Here is a 21343-nt window from a genome sequence, read left to right as displayed (position 1 = left end):
TGAACTGAAAAGAGTTTTTTTAAGAGACCCAGTGAGTCACCATATTTCTTTTCATGCAGTATAAAAATTTGCAGCAGTTTTAACCCTCTATTCCTTGTGGGAAAAATAGTGTGTGGTCATGTAATTAAAGACTACATACACACAAGGGGCCAAACCCAGGCTGCATAGGTAACCTTACTTCTGCCATTTCCAAACTTCTGAGAACTTGACTTAGCAAGTTTTGATGTTTAACATTTTTTTTTTTTTTTTTTTTTTTTTAAGAAAACAACCCCAGACCTAGGAAATTACCCACACAAATTGGAAACAGACATTCTATCATGTTGACCCTTGCATGGGTCATCAGCAGGGTTGGAACTTTTCAGATCCACCACACAGACCTGTACTACTTGAGTGAACAGAGTAACTGATATATGCAGTGTTATTGTAGCTGTGTTGGTCCCAGGATATTAGAGAGACATGGTGGGTGAGATAATATCTTTTATTGGACCAACTTCTGTTGGTGATAGAGGCAAGCTTTTGAGTTTATGTGGAGCTCTTCCTTAGGTAACTCATAGCAGTAGTACGTTGTCTTTCTCTTTGTGGACCAGCACCAGAGGGGGATGCAACAGATTAGCAACATGTTTTGCATATATTTGCTGCCAACAGCGTGACTGTCCCCCTTGGCCCCTCAGCATAGTCCCAGTCTCCTCACCTAGTAAGTCACATTCTTTACTTTTCAGGCTTTTCAATCTAGTCTTTCTGCCCAGCCAGTCCTAGTCTCATCCCCCTCCTGATTCCACATTCAGTCTTTCTTTACAACCCTGGCCTCCAGTCATGCCCCTCACATACATTCTCCTTCCCCGTTGGCTCCCAGTCCCAATCTGTCGTTCTTTCTTTCGCTTGGATCCTCATTCAATCTCATTCTACCCCCTTTCCAAGCTCCTTGTCTCAGTCTCTTTGCCCATTCAGTCCCAGTTCTTCCCCTGCACCCAGCTCCTTGTCAGCTCTGTCTCCTCTCCCCTTTTCCTCCTGCTCTACTGGTTCTCTCTCCCAGTTTCCTTCTCCAGCCAGTCCCTGTCCCACCTTCCACCTGTTGGTGCCTAGTGTTCTCCCCTTCATCCAGCTCCCAGCCACCCCAACTCCTCCTTTGTAGGTCCAGCTCCTGTCCCTTCTGGATTTGAATTAGACAATTTCCTTTTCCATACTGGATGGTGTCATTGAGAACACAGGAGAGACTGACTCCCTGCTGTCAGTTCAGATGCCAGGACCAAGAACCTAATAGTCCTCAGCAGCCCAGAGCTGCAGTTGCAGGGAAATTCTCAGCCCCAGGCTGGAGAATGTCCTGTGTAGACCGAATCTTGGGCGATTTTAGCTGTTAAGCAAGTCTCGACTGTGCATGTATGAACTGTGATTTTTTTTCAAATACTTCTGAGGTGCCCAAATTAGGGCAGACTTTCGTGGAAATAGCAAAAGGCATATCCCTGATGCATAGCCCCCATCCCCCCCCACCAAATTTCAGGTCCCTGCTCCAGATCATGGGGGCACAAGAGATTGGTTTTGATTTGTCTTACCAAAGAAAAGGTTGCCAGAATTCTTTAACATGGGCAAAAACATATTTTTTCCTAGCCTCATTCTTGGAAAGATGTGAACTATTTTGGCTGAAAATTTCCAAAATAATTCAGCCTGTAGCAGACACCTGGAATGGAAAATTTCAGTTCAAATGATTAAAGTTTGGCAAAGTTTTATAAGCAATTGAAAATAGGGTCTTGTAATGGCAAATGTCAGATGATACTTAATAGGCAAGTATCAGAGGGGTAGCCGTGTTAGTCTGGATCTGTAAAAGCAGCAAAGAGTCCTGTGGCACCTTATAGACTAACAGACATATTGGAGCATGAGCTTTCATGGGTGAATAGCCACTTCATCAGTATATATGTCTGTTAGTCTATAAGGTGCCACAGGACTCTTTGCTACTTAATAGGCAGTGCTACCAGCTCTGCTTATAATAAATATACTAAACTAGCTAGTGGCTACTTCATCATCAAAAGTGCAAGTAATTAATGTATCACTCCCCAGTCCCTTTCTTCCTGCCTGGTGCTTCGTACTCTTTTGTTGTAGCTATGTAAACATTGATATACCTAGGCTTCTTCCTCTTTTGAGGATCTAAAGCATATATTAAGTGTGTGTGTTTAAACAGTTAGTATTTGTCTTTAGTTATTTTGAGATTTTTTCTTCACTGTTGTATCAGGTTTTTAAGAGGGGAAAAAAATTTACCTTTAAACATGATAAACTTCTGAATGAGAGTTTTTGTTAGCTTTTTGGGAACCAAATATCAAAGACTGACAATCACAGCTCAACATTTTGCCTTATAGCCTCCCTATCCCTTGAGAGGGAAAGGGAGGCTGAGGTGGTATGTGCTTCAGATTAAGGGTAATGTGGCACCTACGTTAGACTCCATTAATTGGAAATTCATTTTAATAATTTTGAATATAACGTGCTATAATTAAATTTAATGCTGTGCACTGTTTTCCTCCTCTTACTCCTTTTTGACTATTTTCTTTTGAATGTATGGCTTTAATGCTATTTCTGGTCTTTCTGTGTGTTTATTATTTGAAAACGTGGACAGCCATCACTAATACAGCCTGATTTAGTGACTGTTTGAAAATGGTACCTAGATTAAACAGTCAAATAATCTTTGGGTAAAATGGGTTATTAATCAGTCAGAGGAACACTTGTACGGTAGGTGACACTACATATTTAGAAGCCTTATTCTTATTCTTTCTAATGTATCATCAGAAGCTGATCACCAGGGCACTTCAATTCATCTGCTCTGCCAATGCTGACTTTCATATGTTGTTTGCTAACTTACTTTTACAAACTAATTTTAAAGAGACCTTGCTGAGATAATCACTAAAATCCTCATCTATTAAAATTTATGCAGAATTTTCAACATTTATTTTTCAACAGTTATGCTTGCTGTTTACTCTTTGCAGTTCATTCCTAGAAGTTCTAGGTTCATTCTGTTTTTACTGCTGTAAAACTATTTTGTGTATTCCATGGGGTTGTCAAAGAGAGATGCATGAAAGATAGTAAGTTCTAGAACATCTCTCTTCTTTGCATAAAATTCAAAAAGAAGTTACTCTTCTGTACCTATAAACGGTGTGGTATTTATTACATTAGACACTTTTAATAAAGCAATTTAATATTGCCCTTGGTTTATGAGGAGTAGGGCATATTGAATAAATACATTGTCTTGCTTTTCTACTTGTACTGTTTCTGACCATATTAAAAAAAATCTAGAAAATGGATTATAATATTTAGGTCAACATACAACAAAAGCCCATGTTTCATGCCCAGAATAAGTAGTGTGAAGTATACACTAGGAAAGCTTTAAAGTGTTGATTGGGCAGCTTATTGTCAGTAGTGACCTCATGTTGCAGTCTATTTCTATTTAGACTGCAGGGTTTAGTGCAGCACTCCAGAAGTACCGTCTGACAAGCAGCCATAGAAATCGAACAAGCAGTATGCATAGTCAACAGCCAACATCATACTTTATTGTTTTTCAAATGAAGTATTTTTACATGAAGTGCTCGTTTGGAATAGCAAAAATAATCAGAATGGCCTGCAAAGTTCTGCTGCACAGGTAAATGAATTAAAAATGCTAGTTTGGAATGATTCGAAATAACAGACTTCTTTAAGCTAGAAATGCTATATAAAGACTAAATATTTACTCTTGGGGAGGCTTATAAAACAGTATGAAACAATATTGTGTAAACATAATGAACTATAAAAATGCAATCAGTAAAAAGCATTTAAGAAAAAATCTGATTTTTTTTTTTAGTTATTTAATTGCATTTTTGTATGTCATTTCTCTTTTTAACATGGCTATTTGTGGACAGGAACAAAGGGATGGTATCGGTTATTAGGCGTTCCTTAGTTGCCAAAACATGGTAGCACTCTCAAACCTAAAGATATGTTTACTTTTTGTCTCTTGCTGTGTCATTCTGCACTAAGACTCTGTATACAAGCCATCATGTAGTTTACAACACGCAAGAATTCTTTTGACTGTGGTAGCAGGTTCTGAAGTGTGATATATTTTGAACTAAGATTGATACACTTTTTGAAAAGTGCTAACTTGCTAAACTGATTAGAGTTGGAACCATAAGAGATTCCTTTAAAAATAAGAGGATTCTTCAGGCTTTGGAATAGTGCTGATTTATGCACATCTTCTGCTGAGTAACACAAGTGCATCCTAGATGTGTATTAAGAGCACTACTGAATGATATAAAGTGGCCTGGGCTGGAGGACGTGAAGTTTGCCCTTTAGAGCTGGAGGATTTGGTGGTCTCAGCATCATGTCTGAAATAATTTGAACTTTTTGGAATCACTAGTTTGAATCCCAAAAATATTGACACAGCCTTCTGTAATTTGAAGGTGGACAGACAAAAATCTATATGAAGCTCTGTGTGCACATTAAAGATCTCTAGTCATCACAGTTTCATAAGATGGTACTGGCACTAGAGCCCTTGACTAAAATTTTCTTTGCTTCCCTCCTCCCACTAGTGTTTTTGCAGTGAGCTATGCTCTGATTGTCTCCTTAGCTGCTACCCACCATCCTAGAGGTGACTATATTTTAATGGTGAACTGATTTGTTTATTATTTGTAAAACATTTCAAGATGAAGGATGGAATATAATATACACCTCTACCCCGATAGAACACTGTCCTCGGGAGCCAAAAAATCTTACCGCATTATAGGTGAAACCGCGTTATATCGAACTTGCTTTAATCTGCAGGAGCGTGCTGATTATATCAGAATTCGTGTTATATTGGGTCACGTTATATCGGGGTAGAGGTGTAAAATACATCAATATCTGTTAAAAGAGCTGTTTACTAATTAAATCTCTTCTTGTAAAATAGCTTTTACAAAAACTCTGTAGTGATTGTCAAGTAAAATATATTAATTGTGTTTTTATTTTTTTTTATTTCTTATCATTCCCACCCCTGAAATTGTTGCTTATCTTCCTCACCTACCTTATTTTTGTCATGGGTCTTAATTTCTCCCCATTTTGTTCTCCTGTTCCTTCCCCAACTGTGTCATTTTTGCTTTGTTTTCCAAATGTTTCTACTTAAATATTGTCAAAATAAAATTTGCTGATAGAAAAACTCAAAACACTTTGAGTGAGTGGTAGGGTTGAGTTGAATTATTGTTCCCCTTCATGTCAATGAAATTTAACTGTGCACCTAAGAAATAAATTCAAAACTAGCCTCTTTCATCTCAAAAGCATTGGGAAGAAATTAATTTTGGAAGGCTTGGGTATATATTGCTTATTCCTGCATCTTTGAAATCAGTGGATGCGGGATCAAGCCTGTAAAGCAGGTGTGTTTTAATTTTCCTGAGCTTAACGGGAGTATCTGTCTAAAATGGTACCTCAGAACCACCAGTGTTGTTTAAGCACACTGGAAATGGATTTGTTTTTCCTTTCACTAAAAACTGGCTGCAAAATTGACTACCCTTTAATACAAAATTAAAAGCTAGTCCATGCACCAGCCTTGTTTAAATTCCCATCCTTGTACAGTGCTAACTAATTTATTGAAGTGTTATATTTACACACAGACAATATACAAGTCATATCAATCTCAGCTATTAATAAGGCCAAAACCATCCTTGTTTTTTTTCGTCCTTCTGTCAGACAACCATCAGTAGAGAGTCCTTTCCTGCATGTAATCCTATTTTCCACCACATCCTGTTGGGGGGAAGGAAATACAGGAAATCTTTACTTGTTTGGATAGTTAGTCCAAGCTGCTTACTAATCTATGTGACAGTAGGTATTGAGCAGCTAGCTAGTATAATACTTACCTTATGATTAGCCAGTATCAACAAGTCTGAGCTGGGCACTCCCAGATGTATTCAACCTATGGTAAAGTCAATAGGGAGATAGCCTGAGCTAAGAGTGAACACTGATGCCATATAATGCTGACCAATGCTGGTTGGATTTCAGTTGAACCTTCTTAATATAATTGCAAGGAGAGGTACTAATGTTTCCACTAATACATTAGGGTTTCCACTGTACATCTTGATTGTATCTGGAATCAGATCACCAAATCTCTTCTGATTGCTGGTTCATTTTTCTAATATGGTGAAGTAGCTACCGGAATTTGTTTTTCTGTATGGTGTGTGGAATGCCTAGAGCTTGGGATAAGTGCCCCCTCCTTTTCCCCATTCTCTTTTTAGTTTAAATAAAGTTGGCATTTCTCTCTAGTCTTGTTTGTGTATGTGATCACATCCTTATCACTGACCATGAGAACAGCATAAGGCTGTGACTGTCATTGTCATTTAAAGTAGACTGTAGTTTTGTTTCAATTCACTACAAGCATATTTATGCAAGTCTGTCTGAAAAATTGTTTTGGAGCAATCATTTTATTTGTGATAGTATGCAAAATTGAAGATTTGTAATTAGAATTTGCAAAGGAAAAAATGTTTTTGTGTTTGGTTGAGTGGTATACCTTGCTCAGGCATTTAGTATACTTCTCAGTTCAACAATGCTCACAGTAATACTTCGAAATCTTTGAATGAAAAGCACCAAAATGCAAAGTGATTAATAGCAGGTAACTAAGCCTCGAAAACCTGTGAGGTAAGTGTCTGCACTTAAATGGCAGCTGTTTCTGGGGTGGGCTGCAGCATTTTTCCACAGTGCACAGTAAAATTATGCAATAGTTTCACAGGAAGTGAAGAATACCTTAGTGAACTGGAACTCTAGAGGGAAGCAAGGTAGGCAGAATGTTTTGGAATTTGCTGTGGGCTCTGAGGTTAACATCTATATTATGTAAAGCATCTCACAATCTTTCAAGAGCAAATGATTAGTACCTCTCATATGAAAGACTGCATGTACAGCAGCTCACTGCTCCCTAAAGTGTTTGGGGTATGGGTTCTTCAATTACTTACAACTACAGAATTGCTGCTGACACAACTTTCTGCAATATATGGGTGTTTCAGACCTCTTCTATCCAAATATTGATCCAGCTTTTCCTTGTTTCCCTTGAGGTTGGGTCCATGGCACATAGCAATACTGTTGCTGGCCAATGTGTTTACTGCATGCATATGTGTATTTCTTTGAGCTGATTCAATTTTTTTAGTATCCTCAAAGCTCCTTTTTGTCTTCCAGGATATTTGTGTAGTGTTGAACATCTTTGTGAAGATAACCAATTTCTTCTTCTTTATTACAGTGCTCATCTCTCTCCCATAAGCATCTTGCCAGCCTCTGCAGAGTAAGTATAACTAATATATAAAGTCTTTGAATCCCAGTGTTTTGCTTTTACCAGTCTGTGCCATAATTGGCATGCCTGCTTTCAAAACAGATAAGTCAAATACATGTGACCACAATAATTTATACACCAGACTTTTAGTACTGAATATACGCTTTATGAAATGTAATTCAGCATTCAGAAGTAAAAGAAGCTCATTGTATTTATGCATGCTGTTCTCAACTAGACACGGAACCATAAGTTTTCATGGTCTGGTAATACCTATGTTCCTAAATATCCTGTTTGCATTTTTCCCCCCACTTCCTTTGGATGGGTACTTTATAAACTCTGGTGTAACTCCGAAATTGTCATTAGGTACTTGCATTCACACCTGCAGTTTTACGGTTTCTTCTAATTGGTGGTGTGAGCCCAAGTTCAACTGGGTTGCAAATATAATTGCAGATCAAAAGTAAACACAAATTGTTCCAGAATAGATGGGAGTGAAGGAGTTTAGAAAAAACTGTTGTGACTCCCGCTAGGGGCCCTTCTTTAGAAGTTTGCATCTTATCTTCTGCTAGTTGGCAAAGACTTGCTGCCACAGCTAGTCTGTATTAAAATACACTGTTTTGTTACTCTCCCATCTTTCCACCTTATTTGTCCCATTCACCTGTTATGTCTTATCTTTTTTTACATTATTAGCCCTTTTGGCTGGGATTTTCATAACCTATGTTTATACAGTGTCTGGCCCTATGAGGTATCTGTTTGAGGCCTCTTGGCCCCTACCATGCAGTAAATATAATAAATTATATAAATGTCTTGCCTATCATTTTGTCTGTAGCTAAAATCCTATTAAGTAAGCAAATACTGATGAAGTGGGTTTTAGCCCACGAAAGCTTATGCCCAAATAAATTTGTTAGTCTCTAAGGTGCCACAAGGACTCCTCATTGTTTTTGCTGATACAGACTAACACGGCTACCACTCTGAAACAAATAACTCCAGTTACAGCTGTGGTCGTATTTGAGAGATTAGCAAGTCTCTTTTGTTTTGTCTTGTCTTGCTGTATTGGGGAGCCTAGGGTCTCCTAAGGGTCTGATTTTTCTATTTTCTGCCCGCACAAATCCACTGATGCCAAGAAAAGTAAAAATATGTCTTTAACATTAATTCTCTGACTTTTATTTGTTAGCATTTTAGAAAGAACAATTAGAGCAGCTGTGGAGCAGCACCTTTTCGATCTGCAGAGCAGCATAGATGATGATCTTAAGAATTTACAGCAACACAGACTGGTCTGTAACAATGAAGCAAAAAATATTAATAGGGATGAGGAAGGATCTAACAACCAGTAAGAATTTTTCTCTCTCTAATGCATTGCTTAGGGACATATATTTGAATTCAGACTTGCTAAAAAGCCACAATAGAAGTTTTGTATGTTTATAAACTTGAATTTGCCTTAAATGAACTCAAATTCCATTTGTTGCTGCTGTTTGCTCTAAAAGTAAGTGTTTTTAATAGATCTCTTCTTGCACGCTTTGTACTTAAGTGAGAGGCATTCAAGGGTATGATGCACACAAGTCAATGGGGAGGCTGTTACGTATTCTAGATTTCTAGACAAATCATAATTGACACTAGGACTCTCGGCCATAGGGTTTTTTGTTCTAATGATTGAATGGGCATAAAGCCTAAATTGCTCTGTCACCCCTAGCTTTGGTTGTTCCTGGCAGAAGTCTCTTTTGATTCCAGGTGAGGTGATGGGCAAGGCAGTGTGTGGAAGCTTGCACTTCTGCCCACCCTCTTAATCAAGAACCTCACATGAGCAGTAAATTACTTAAAACTCTCACACGGCGCGCACACAAGCTAAAATTATTTTTTGACCAAATTACTATAAAAAACACACTCCCGTTTTGAAAAATCACAACCTGCAGAGAGACATGGCACTGGAGATAATAATTTTCACAGTTTTAGGGTAACTGCACCAGTATTCCCCCTGTGTGGTACGCCAAGGGCACCCACTTAAGGCACCTGACTCCTAGCGGTCGCCATTTTCACTCCCGCCTGGCCTGGGTTTTAAGACTGCACAGCACCCTGGATTGTACTGCAATATCCCCACCAATCCAGACCACTTAAACAGGCCAGTGCGTGCACTTTCCTTTCTCTCTGAAGTCTATGACGTGTCTATTGCCTGCAGTTATAAGTTACCACACGGCTCCTTCTAAGTAAGCACATTTATTCTTAATATGTTTTTCGCTGTAATTCTTTTACCTTAAAACAACAAAATAACCTACACACATGCTAAACAGCTTACCAGATATCACCCATCAGTCTTACGGGGCTGAGAAAGTCAAGTCCTTCCAACCCTTCTGCTTGCATTGGCCTTTTGGACAGAAGGTCCTATTCATTTGCTGGATGAGAAGGAAGGCCTTGAGTCAGTTTAAACTCAAGCTGTTTGTTCAAAAATCCTTTCTTTGTCTGCTGCTCTCTGGAGAATCTAGTTTCAATGTATAGATGTGAACCTCCCGAGGAGGTGATACCTCTCTGCGGGGGGTTACAACCTGGCTGATTTGCCTACACCACCCCTGTTTCTGATTCCAGGAGGAGCTATGGTAGCCCTCCTCCGTGGGGTGGAACACAGCCATACATAAACCATTCATTTAAAACAATGCACCCCAAAGATACTGCATGTGGTGCAATATCTGTCTCAGTACTCTGTTATAAAACCTTCAGAGAACAATTACAAGTAATTTATATTTTCCAAAGACGACAAATTATTATAACAGAATTTTAGTTTTATAAGCTAAAAGTTCCATAGATTAGTTTATAAGTAAAATTGTATAATTGTCTGAAAGTCCTTCTGTCCACAAGCTTCTCCCCTTTTATACATCATGAGCGCTTTAGTGGATGGCCAGGTTTGCATCACAGGGGTGCAGGCTCCCTTGTTTATCTTAAACTTGAAACCGATAGACGTTTTTGGCACTGGTGCTGCATTTCAACACTTGTATTCATCCTAGCCACTGAGGATTAATAGACACTCTATGATAACATTCCTTCTAGAGGCATCATGAGCCCTTTAAACACTGCAGCCAGTGGATTATTTGTACTATGTACAAGGCCAAAACACAAAGAAAACATGCAAAGTAAAAGTGTATGATTCAGAGAACATATTATTGAAAACTTAGAATACTGGCACAAAGCTTAATTTAAAAACGAAGAGAATAGTTACTTGTTAAACTTTCAACCCATCTTGTTGGACATCTGATACAGGGAGAGCGCTTGTTAAAGGCTGTTGGAAGCTGCTCAGCAGGTTAGTATGTTGTAATAAGCCCCTGGATGCAGAGGGGGTAGAAAGAGAAAAGGTGAAGCAGCCAAAGGTTCATGATATATTTTTATCACATAGTGCTGCAGTTTATCACATGAATACTGCCTCTATGTATGCAGTATATGCGGGGTAAATAATTGTCTCTGTTCAAAAATTCTGGAGTGTTTCACAATTCTATATTAATTCTCCACAATTTATTAGAAGCGTATATCTGAATATGTAAAATATTTTGCACACAGTTCTAGTAAATGGAAGGAAGGTAAGAAGAATTTTTTTGGCGGGAGCTTTTTTGCATCTACCAGTTTGGGTCTATAACAGGGGTCGGCAACCTTTCAGAAGTGGTGTGCCGAGTCTTCATTTATTCACTCTAATTTAAGGTTTTGCATGCCAGTAATACATTTTAATGTTTTTAGAAGGTCTCTTTCTATAAGTCTATAATATATAACTAAACTATTGTTGTATGTAAAGTAATTAAGGTTTTTAAAATGTTTAAGAAGCTTCATTTAAAATTAAATTAAAATGCAGAGCCCCCCAGACCGGTGGACAAGACCCGGACAGTGTGAGTGCCACTGAAAATCAGTTCACGTGCCACCTTTGGCACGTGTGCCATAAGTTGCCTACCCCTGGTCTATAATCAACCCCCCCATTTTTGTGTATGGCAAACTTAATGGGTGTAGTCCTAAGGTAATTAACAGTTGCTTTAATAATGCTGTTGAGGGGACAGTTAATCTTCTCAATCCTCTCAGATAAATCTTGATCCTGTTCTGTTTGAGAGACTTTTTTTTTCTTTTCTTAAACCTCAAAACTCCATGCCTGGGTTTTACAAGGTGTGATACGTTTGGTAGAAATGGAAGAAACTGCTAATCTCCTAAATGGTGAAACATAAAAGTCTCAAATACCAACTGAGTAAAAGGTTTCATCTAGTGATATTTTTTTAAACTATGGTTTGCTTAGTTTAATCCAGTTCTATCATAAACCAAAAACTGATATCTAAGAAGTGAATGTCAGCAACTTAGGGCTTGTATACACAATGCGCAACATGCTAGTGCACGCTGGTATTTACACCTCCTGGTGCAGACTAGTGCACCAACTGGTCCATGTGACAGTTTCCCTAGTGAGTGTTAATGTTTCCATTTCAAACAGTACTATATTAATATGCACTAGGAATATTTCAGTGCACACCGGCAAGGTCCACACCGGCCAGTTAATGCACAACATGCTAGTGCACACTAGAATTTACACCGCTCTGGTGTGAATTAATCCACCGTGTATACAAACCCTTCGTCTTCTTAGCCCTCAGTGTCCTAATGAATAATTGCAACACATTGTAGCAGGTAGTGAATGTCTGACTGGCCTCTGTGCTTAATGTAAAAAATGCTTGCCAGTACCTTGATTACTACTATGGATCTCACCATTAATAACTGGAAGGATACTTCTTTTGTTATCCAACCTAAAATGATTGGTTTAAATTTCAATCAATGGATAAATGGTTGGCTGTATGGTCAAAATTCTTGTGTAAGGTTCGTCTTACAGAAGAAACATCTATGCCAGTGTTTGTACTACTTAATGGTCATTAGAATGTCAACTGATTAGAAAATACATATATATCCATGAAATAAATACTATTCCAATAAATTTTGTTTTTCCTTGTTCTAAATAGTTTTATTAAAATAGCTCCAAATGTATTACCCTTTGACATGTTACCTAACTCTCCAGGTAGTGCCAGTCATTTTGTGTTTCAGGATAGTTTTGTTGCAAATAATCTGTACTGTTCAAAATTATTTAAAATGTCAGGATTTTTAAATAAAAATAACTTTCAATAACTCTTTTGAACATGTGAAGCCGTGACATAGGCTATTGTAAGCTCTTCTGAGCTGCTTGTTTCTGTCTCTTTTAGGGATGATGTTACTAAAGATAATGATATTAATAGCAGTGAGAATACTAGAGACTGCTTTGAAACGTTGGCTTGCACTGATTTAGACAGTGCAGTTATACAGCCTGATTCTGTATATGAGGAAGAAGAAAATGACCAGGTAAGAGGAGCAGAGGGCATGCTTTCTATATATTAGAGCAGTATGATCTTGTGATTAGAGCACAAGAGTTGGACTGCAGACCTGGGTTCTACTTATGGATGTGACACTGCTTCGCTTTGCTGTATTGCCTGAGTAAAATCACTTGCCTCTTCTGCCAAACTCAGTCTCTTTTTGAAGTATATGTGGGTAGGTCTGATCACATTTAATTTGTTTGTACCTTAAGGGGCCCTTGACTCACCATTTCCTTTTTCTTCATTTTCACAGATAGCAGCCCTATCTCTTGCTCATATGGGTTTGTGCATCAGCAGGGATAGGGCGAGCTGGAATAGCACCTGGGTTAGCAAAGGCTTCCTGAAGAAGATGCACCTTTCTCAAAAGAAACAGCCCTAGGAGACTTAGGGGGAAGGCTGTGGAGAGAGTGTTGTTAGTTTGTTTTTTTGTTTGTTTGGGGAGGGTAGTGCAGAGGAGCCCACTAGGTCAGTTACAGTAACATCAGTCCTAAGTGTTAGATAGCAGTAGGAATTGTGCAGAGGTTGAAACACAGCAGCTGTGTCTGGCAGGCCTTTGGTATGGTTTTGTGGGGAAAGTGGGGGTTTGTAACTGGCCTGTTGTGTTCTCCTATCCGAGCATCATCCCCACACTCCTAATTTTTTCCCCAGCCCTCCCCCACACTTCCCACAGACTTTTGTGGTGGGAATATGTGTTCCTTCCTTTTCTCCCCAATACTCCTCCCAGTCTCTTTGAAGTAGCTTCTGTTTCTTTTCAGTCAGTCTCTTGCCCCAGGTGCTGCTGCTGTGGTGGCAGCTGGTCCCATCTTTGCTGATGTATGAACTTAGGTGTGCAGAGGGAGAGAATTCTACCCGTGAAGAGGAAGAAAAAGCAAAGTCAGTTGGGGTTCCTAAAAGGTCCAGAGCTTAACATAAAATAAAATTAATACCTCCTTTAAACAGACCAAGATTGGCAGTTTCCCCATCCTAGAGGGGAAAAGGCCACACTTTAATAGGTGTTTGAACAGTGCTTTGGGATATTTTGATAGCATATATATAATATAAAAAAGTTCCTAAGTATTATTTTATTCCTACTACTATTGTGCTCAAAAACATTACAGCACTTAAAATATCTGTAGGCTTTGGAAGTTTAGAAAGTAACTATAAAAATGAATTTTCAAAAATAAAATGCAGACATCAACTGGCAATAGACTAAAAATTTGCTTTTTGTATGTTACACTTGAATTCATCACACAAAACCAACTCTGTATAAAGTTGAACAGAAGCATAACACTATGGAAAAGGTTTTGAAGAAGTATTTGTTGCTTCATATACTACCCTGTGTTGGTTTATGAGCTGCAAATTAAATCTCTAGTTACACACACGCAAAACCATGGATCAAGGATGATCTGGTGTATGGCCTGAAATTCCCAAACTCATAATCCTAAACCTTACCAGCTGTTTTGTTTCCAGTGGAACATAGGTTCCCCCTGTCCTTTGTATTCTTATGAGATCAAACAACGTTATTAAAAGATATGCACTGATAAAAACCAAAACAGCTGACTGTACTATGCAGAACATAACTTGTCCAGGCTGTGTAAATGATAAACACTTCTAAAGCAAAAGTACTACTATCTGAAAATGGTTGGATAGGTGGTAAACAGTACTGTTTGTTACGCAAAAATATGCTAACTTTAGTTTATCCATCCCTCTTCACTGTGGGATTCCTCCACCTGTTCCCATATAAATCTAGATTATAAAATGTCTGAACAAAGACTCTCTTCTTACTACATGTTCACATAGGTCTTAGCATAATGGGACTTTGGCCATTGATTGGAATTCCTCAGCACTACTGTAGTATAAATAACTACTGCTACTAATGTAATCAAATATCTGAATGTATTCTTCATCTAAATGTCCTGTTCTCGCACAAAACTGCTGTTGTTCAATAACTTTTCTCTTAAACCACCTAAGGAACTGAATTTATTTTTGATGTCTTATGAAATGATGTCCCTTAATTTTCTCTCTCTGTATGCCGTTGCAGTGATATCAGGATTTCATTCATTTTATATATATATAAAAAAAAAGTGTGTATTATTTTTGGGCAACTAAAATTTTTGAACATACGAATTCTCCAGATTCTTTCCTTAAGTTTTAATACTAAATCTCTTTATAAAGAGTTCAGTGAAGTGCTGTCCACTGAAGTAAAAACTAAAACGTGAAATTAGATTTTAAAATTAGCCAGATGGAAAATGTGAACTTCTTGTCTTTTATAAACAGATTAATTCCCCTTCCCACTGGTAGCCTTTTTTATTCAAAGTCATTTATGGTTTAAAGTAGCCAGGGAGTGTTTTTTTTCTGATATTGACTGTTTTAACACTTTGATTTTGTTGGTAAAATGCAGGCTGAGCTTTTGTAAATCTAGTTATTTAAATTCATAAAATATCAAAAAATCACTTTTAATACCAGAAATCTTAGCTAAACTGCTAAAAAGTAATTTTATACTGATATGATCAAAGGTTCTCTTTCATGCTGGTGAGGTCCAGACCATGAAATAGGACTTTCTAGAGACCAGAATATTTGCACTATCTTAATGGAATATTGCCAGTTAGGACCCCAGACTTGAAAAGACTTACACATATGCTTAATTTATGCATAAATATAAATTCATTGGTGTATATTCTTTGCAGTATGAGGGTCTTAAATTAGGTTCAAAAGCTATATGTTGTAAAATTGAAGATCAATAGAGATGTATCCACAATTTTAAAAATTGAATTTCAGTGCAAGCTTTGTTCTTCAAGTACACCTCTACCCCGATATAACGCGACCCGATTATAACACGAATTCTGATATAACGTGGTAAAGCAGTGCTTTGGGGGGGCGGGGCTGCGCACTCCGGCGGATCAAAGCAAGTTCGATATAACGAGGTTTCACCTATAACGTGGTAAGATTTTTTTGGCTCCCAAGGACAGCGTTATATCGAGGTAGAGGTGTATGTCAGTGTGGGTTCCGCTGTAGGTGCATATGTGCTTTATGTGCATGAAACCAGATTATTTTCACTAGCAGCGTCCACTGGGACCACACATGCACCTTGAGCCTCCTTGTGCTCTTGCATGAGGGCATAAAAGGTGGGATCTGTGTTGCTCCTTCAGTTATCTCTTGCTACCTGTGCTAGTGAGATGGAACTTGGAAATGTCTTACCTGCTGGTGCTCTAGCATCAGCTATCTTGTCAAAAACTTTCAGATCTTCTGAAGAATCTTCAGAACAGCCTTTAGTTTCTTCATTTTAAAATCTTGGACTGAATAAACTCCACTTGGATTGAATTCTGCTCACCTGACACCCCCACTTCTCTAGTACAAGGGCTCAAGATGGCGGACTCAAAATCCACAGGCTTTAAGCCTTGCACATCCTGTGATTAATTGAATTCTGCTCGAAGACTTGACATAGCAGGTACCTATTCAGCCCACATACCCAGCAAGTACTTAGTCTGCTATTCATTCTCCACCCAGACCCGGAAAGAAGTCTAGAGAGACAAGACTAAGAAGCTCCAATTCTTAAACCTGTAAAAGAGTCATGTTGGACCTTGAAGACCCAGGTTCCAGGACCCTTTACTGGTTAAGCCAGCACAGTCCAATGGACCATCAAGTAGGCTGGGGTGGGGAACCTGTGGCCCATGGGCCAGATTCGGCGCACTGCTTCATTTCATCTAGCGCGAGGCAAGTCTCCGTGCTGCGGGCTGGAAACCCCAAGCCTTGGCGCCCTCCCCACCTCGCAGGGCTGGAGCTGCACACGCTGCTGCGGGGGTAAGCTAGGGTTGCCAGGCCAAGCTCCCAGAAGCGACTGGCATGTCCCTGCAGCCCCTAGGAACAGGAGCGATCAGGGAAGCGCCACGCTCTGCCTTCAGCACCAGCTCTGCAGCTCCCATTGGCCAGGAACCACAGCCCCCCCACGGGGCTGTGTGGGCTTGTAAATGATTTTTTCTGTGGATCAATGGTCCTTGATTAGAAAAAAGATTCCCCACCCCTGAAGTAGGCAGTTGATGCTTAAGACTTTGACAGAGAAATTGGCACTGAACAAAGAGCTGGCTCTGACATCCACATTGATGTCATACATGGTGTTGGATGCATCCAGAAGCTTAACATCAAAGGCATTGCCCCAGACCTCAGAGCAAGGCACTGAAAGGGAACTCCTAGAACAACAGGGGAAGGAGCTCAAGGAAGAGCTCTACATCATCTCATACAGAGAGACCCAGACATACCCCCTAGGCTTCATTCAACAGCAAGTGAGATGGAGCAGACTACACTGGCACTGTGATTCGTATCAAAAGCATCCCGCCAACCCTTGCACCAGAGGTGTGACCACAACCAGCACCTACTGTCCCAAGCATCAAAGAGCCACTCAGAGAGAGAGGTCTCCCCAATGGCATCACTGGCTCAGCCACTGTTGCTTGACTACCAGGAAGAACAGGGTCGGGGGTACAAGTACAGCAGCTCCTGTCTTTACCCTTTAAAGATTTATCCTCCTCATCAGCTGACAGTCAACCCAGCCCAAATATCCATGGGGTGATTTTAAAGTATTCCAAGATCTCCTGGTATAGATCACAGACCTCAGCCATCTCCAAGAAGTCTCATAAATTGACAAACCATCCACGGACCAGCCAACATTGCTCTCCCCATAAATGGTCCTTAGGAATCTATACGTTTCCGATATACCACAAACCATACTGCCCTCAACAAGAACATCAGCAGAGACAGTGGATGAAGTCATAGATTCTAGGGCTGGAAAGGACCTCGAGAGGTCATTGTGTCCAGTCCCCTGCCCTCATGGCAGGACCAAGTCATAACATAGACAGTCATATTAGCAGTCTAAGAAGCACCTGAGATATGGTAGAGCCTGTTGACACTCCTCAAATCAGGCCACATGCACATCGTCCATCCATATGTCAGCAAATGTGATGGTTTGTTCAAGAGCTGCACCATGACCAGTCAAATGAGCAGCACTTCTTTCGGAAGCCATCTTGCCTCATTTCACCAGGCATGGTCAGATCTCATCACCAACAAATGGGTGCTAGATATCACTGACCACTGTACCATCCAGTTCCTCTCCCTACTCTTCCCACAGTCTTCCCCATGCCTCTTCAGGGACCATTCTCATGAGAGCCTTTTACAAACAGAAGTGGCTTCATTGCTTCATAGGTACCATAGGACGATCTACCTCAAGAATATACGGTAGTCTCCATTGCATTTCCACAGATTCCTCTGATTCCCCAGGATATTACCCAGATCAGATGAGACAGGGCTACTGTTACCATGATAGCCAAAATTGTCTCAGCCAGCATGACGCTATCAGATCTATTCTTGATATCCAACCAACCTCCCATTTGCCTGGACATAGTGTCTCAGAACCAGGGTCAGATACTGCACTTAGACACACAGTCCCTGCGCCTGATGGCCCGGATACTGCTTGAAATAGTATCACTGACAGGTACTCCAGACAAGTACAGGAAATTCTGATGCAGACCAGGAAAGAACCACCTACTCTGTGGAAATAGAAAAGGTTTTCCATATGAGTGACCCAAACCACGGTGAATCCAGGCAAAGCACTGAACCCCAGGATCCTGGACTATGTGCTGGTTCTGAAACCGTCAAGACGCTCTCTGTCTATCTAGCAGTAATGAGTGGACCATGTGCCAGTTCAGTTGCATTCCATTTTCTTATGACCCACGGTGTCAAGATTCATCAAGGACCTTCTCCATGCCTATTCCTTGGTTAGAGACCCAACTCTCACCCAGGACCTTAGTGTGGTCCGCTTGTGGCTCATGGAACCTCATTTCGAACCTCCATCAGAATGTTCATTGTACCACCTTACCATCAAAATGGTTTTCTTGGTTGTCATACGTCAGCATGAAGAATCAGCAGGATCTAAGCTGTTATGGCTAAACTGCCTTATGCTCCATTTCACAGGGACAAAGTGGTGATGAGACCACACCCCAAGTTCATTCCCAAAGTAGTCTCAGAATTTCACTCGACTCAATCACCTTACTGGTTGTCTTCCCAAGAAGAAAAGAACTTCACACTCTGGACTTCTCCAGAACTCTGCTCTGATATCCAGACAGACCATCTCTTTGTGGCCATATCAGCTGTATCAAAAGGCTCAGCATTCTTCTCAAACTTTCCAAGTACATCACACAGTGTACTTCCACCTGTTCCTAATTGTCTTGTGAACGTCTCTCTCTGAATGTGAAGCTGCACTCCACCAGGGCACAGGCAGCCGCCTCAGCCTGCTTTAGAAATGTGCCAGTTCCAGAGATTTGTAAGGAAGCTACGTGGAGTAACCCGTTGAATTTTGTTAAATGTTCTGCACTTGACTTGGCAGCCAGGGTAGACACCAAGTTTGGAAGGGCAGTGCATCAATCTTTATTTGATTAACACAATTGATACTCCTCATACCCACCATCCCCATAAGGTTACTGCTTGCCTATATCATACAGTGAGATCCACAGTGACACATACTGTACTTGACAAAGAAAGTATGGTCACTTCCCTACAGTAACTGTGGTTCTTCAAGATTTTGTAGTCAGTGTGGATTCCAAGATCTGCCATCTATTTCTGCCTTTCAGAGTCCTCTGCCTCACAGGAATTGCGAGAGAACTGAGGGGGTTTCAGAGCCCATCCCCCTTTTATGCCTTTATAGGAGTACGAGGAGACTCCGGGTTTGTTCATGGCCCTGATGGACACTGCTAGCAAAAAGAATCTTGTCTGGCTCATATGGGGTGCATGTGCACCTACAGTGGGATCTGCATGGACTACAACATCTTGAAGGACAACAGTTACTGCAGGGTAACTATGTACTTTTTTTTTTTTTTTAATAGTAAACATTCCCTTTCAATATCAGAAGTACAGATACTAAGAACCTGGAGGGGAATCTTGATTTTTTTTTTTTTTTTTTAAAATATGTTGAAATCACATCCTTTTACATAGATGCACTCTTGTTTTTGTGCCTGATGTTCAGCACAGTGGAGGTCTTTGGGCCATTTTTGCCTTTTGATATGTGTGCACTGGGCCAGTGCTAATGGGCAAACACTCCTGGTACCGCCCGCACCGGCCATGTCAACGGCTGAAACAGCAGGACCCTGCGGCACTGTCGGTACCAAGAAAATTAAAGCTGCCAAGCAGCTGAGCTCGGACATCAAGGGGAAAATGAGACTCCATGCTGCGGTACCACCAGACACGAATAAACCCTTCATACTGAGCATGTCGGTACCCACGCTGCTAATGATGCCACTTAGTGCGGGCATCATGCACTCCAGTCACACACTGGTACTTACATGCCATTTTCAGCATACAGTACCGATTCCTACCACACTGGTACCGATGCCATGTGCTTCGCAGCAATTCCTGCGCCAAAAAGACCTCTCCATCTCTTTGGTACCGGAGTCTCCCATCTTCGGCACTGACCGTACCTCGGTCCTCGCAAAAGCTAGTCAACCCAGCTCTCCACCTCTTTCTGCTCCACAATTCTTGAGCAAGGATGAAGATGGAGATGAGGATGCCGGGCACTCTCCACAATATTCCTCCCCTGTGGCTGCTCCCATCACACATGCTCCTCCATCCAAGGGCTACTCAGCAAACCCTCTGAACCAACCCTGGTACAGGCAACCCTGGATGCCCACTATGCCCTTCCCACCACAGTGGCCATTTTGGAGCCTGTGGGCAGCATATCCACAACAACAACGTGTACCTGTCAGTCTTCCCAGAGCTGGCATACATCAATTATCTTTATTAACACAGCCTGACACCTCAGAATGGGGCTGAAGAGGAGGAGGAATTCTCTGACCAGGACGATGCACCTGAAGTCCACTTTTCTTTATCCTCATCTGACGACACAATTATGCCCCCACCTGCCAACACAGGTGATGATTTCAAACAATTCCAAGACCTCTACAAGAGAGTTGCCACCTCACTGGACGTTTCTCTGGAAGAAGTCCAGGAGTCTGGACATAGGTGCAGTATATCTACTAATTTATCAACCTCATCTAAAATTGCCCTTCCAATGAATTATGTGGTTATGGACCGTGTGTAGTGGCTCTGGCAAACCCCTGCAAAGATTCCACCTACCTGTAAGAGGTCTGATTAAAAAGTACTATGTGCCTGCGAAGAGCACTGAATTCCTCTTTTCGCATCCAACGCCAAACTCATTGGTGATTGACGCAGTCAATGAATGGGGTAGACAACAATACTCCAGAAACACCCCATATGACAAAGACTGGAAATGACTCCACCTTTTTGGCCACAAAGCATACTCTGCTGCGACCTTACAATTAAGAATAGCCAACTACAAAGCTTTACTGGCAAAGTATGACCACGATAATTACGCAAGTCTTTCTGAATTTACTCTGTTTATTCCAGACAACAAAAAAGAACAGTACAAATTTGGTCATCACATAAGGTCAACTCATAACCAGAACAGCATTACAGGCTGTTCTTGACTTGGCAGATTCAGCAGTGAGATCTGTAGCAACCGCGATGGTTATGAGGAGGGCTTCCTTGCTCCTTCTATCTTGAATTCCAAAGCCAGTACAGTCGATTGTAGAAGACTTACCATTCGAGGGAGCCAAACTCTTTGCGGACAAAACTGACGAGTCGTTACACACTCTCAAGGACTCGAGGGCAACTTGTGATCTCTGGGCATTCACACACCTAAGATCAAAAGAAGACGGGGAAGTTATCAAACCCCTCAAAGATTCCGACCCCCTCTGTATGCACAACGCCATAGATACTATGACCATCAGGG

The 21343-nt window shown here is 40.7% G+C and overlaps 1 protein-coding gene across 2 annotated transcripts in view; it reads left to right on the top strand.

Annotated features, from left to right (window-relative positions):
* Nucleotides 1-21343, top strand: part of FAM13B (family with sequence similarity 13 member B) — an 81291-nt gene that overhangs the window by 36792 nt on the left and 23156 nt on the right. For both annotated transcript variants that reach the window (XM_024202103.1, XM_024202101.1), the window contains exons 8-10: nucleotides 7202-7243; nucleotides 8403-8558; nucleotides 12427-12562. In XM_024202103.1, the coding sequence (XP_024057871.1) occupies nucleotides 7202-7243; nucleotides 8403-8558; nucleotides 12427-12562 (334 nt within the window). The remainder of the gene's footprint in view (nucleotides 1-7201; nucleotides 7244-8402; nucleotides 8559-12426; nucleotides 12563-21343) is intronic.

The sequence above is a fragment of the Terrapene carolina genome, unplaced genomic scaffold (assembly GCF_002925995.2).
Source record: "Terrapene carolina triunguis isolate 2854851 unplaced genomic scaffold, T_m_triunguis-2.0 Scaffold629, whole genome shotgun sequence".
Lineage (NCBI taxonomy): Eukaryota > Metazoa > Chordata > Testudines > Emydidae > Terrapene > Terrapene triunguis.
Note: the sequence above shows the minus strand (reverse complement) of the source record. Positions and strands in the feature narration are given on the sequence as shown.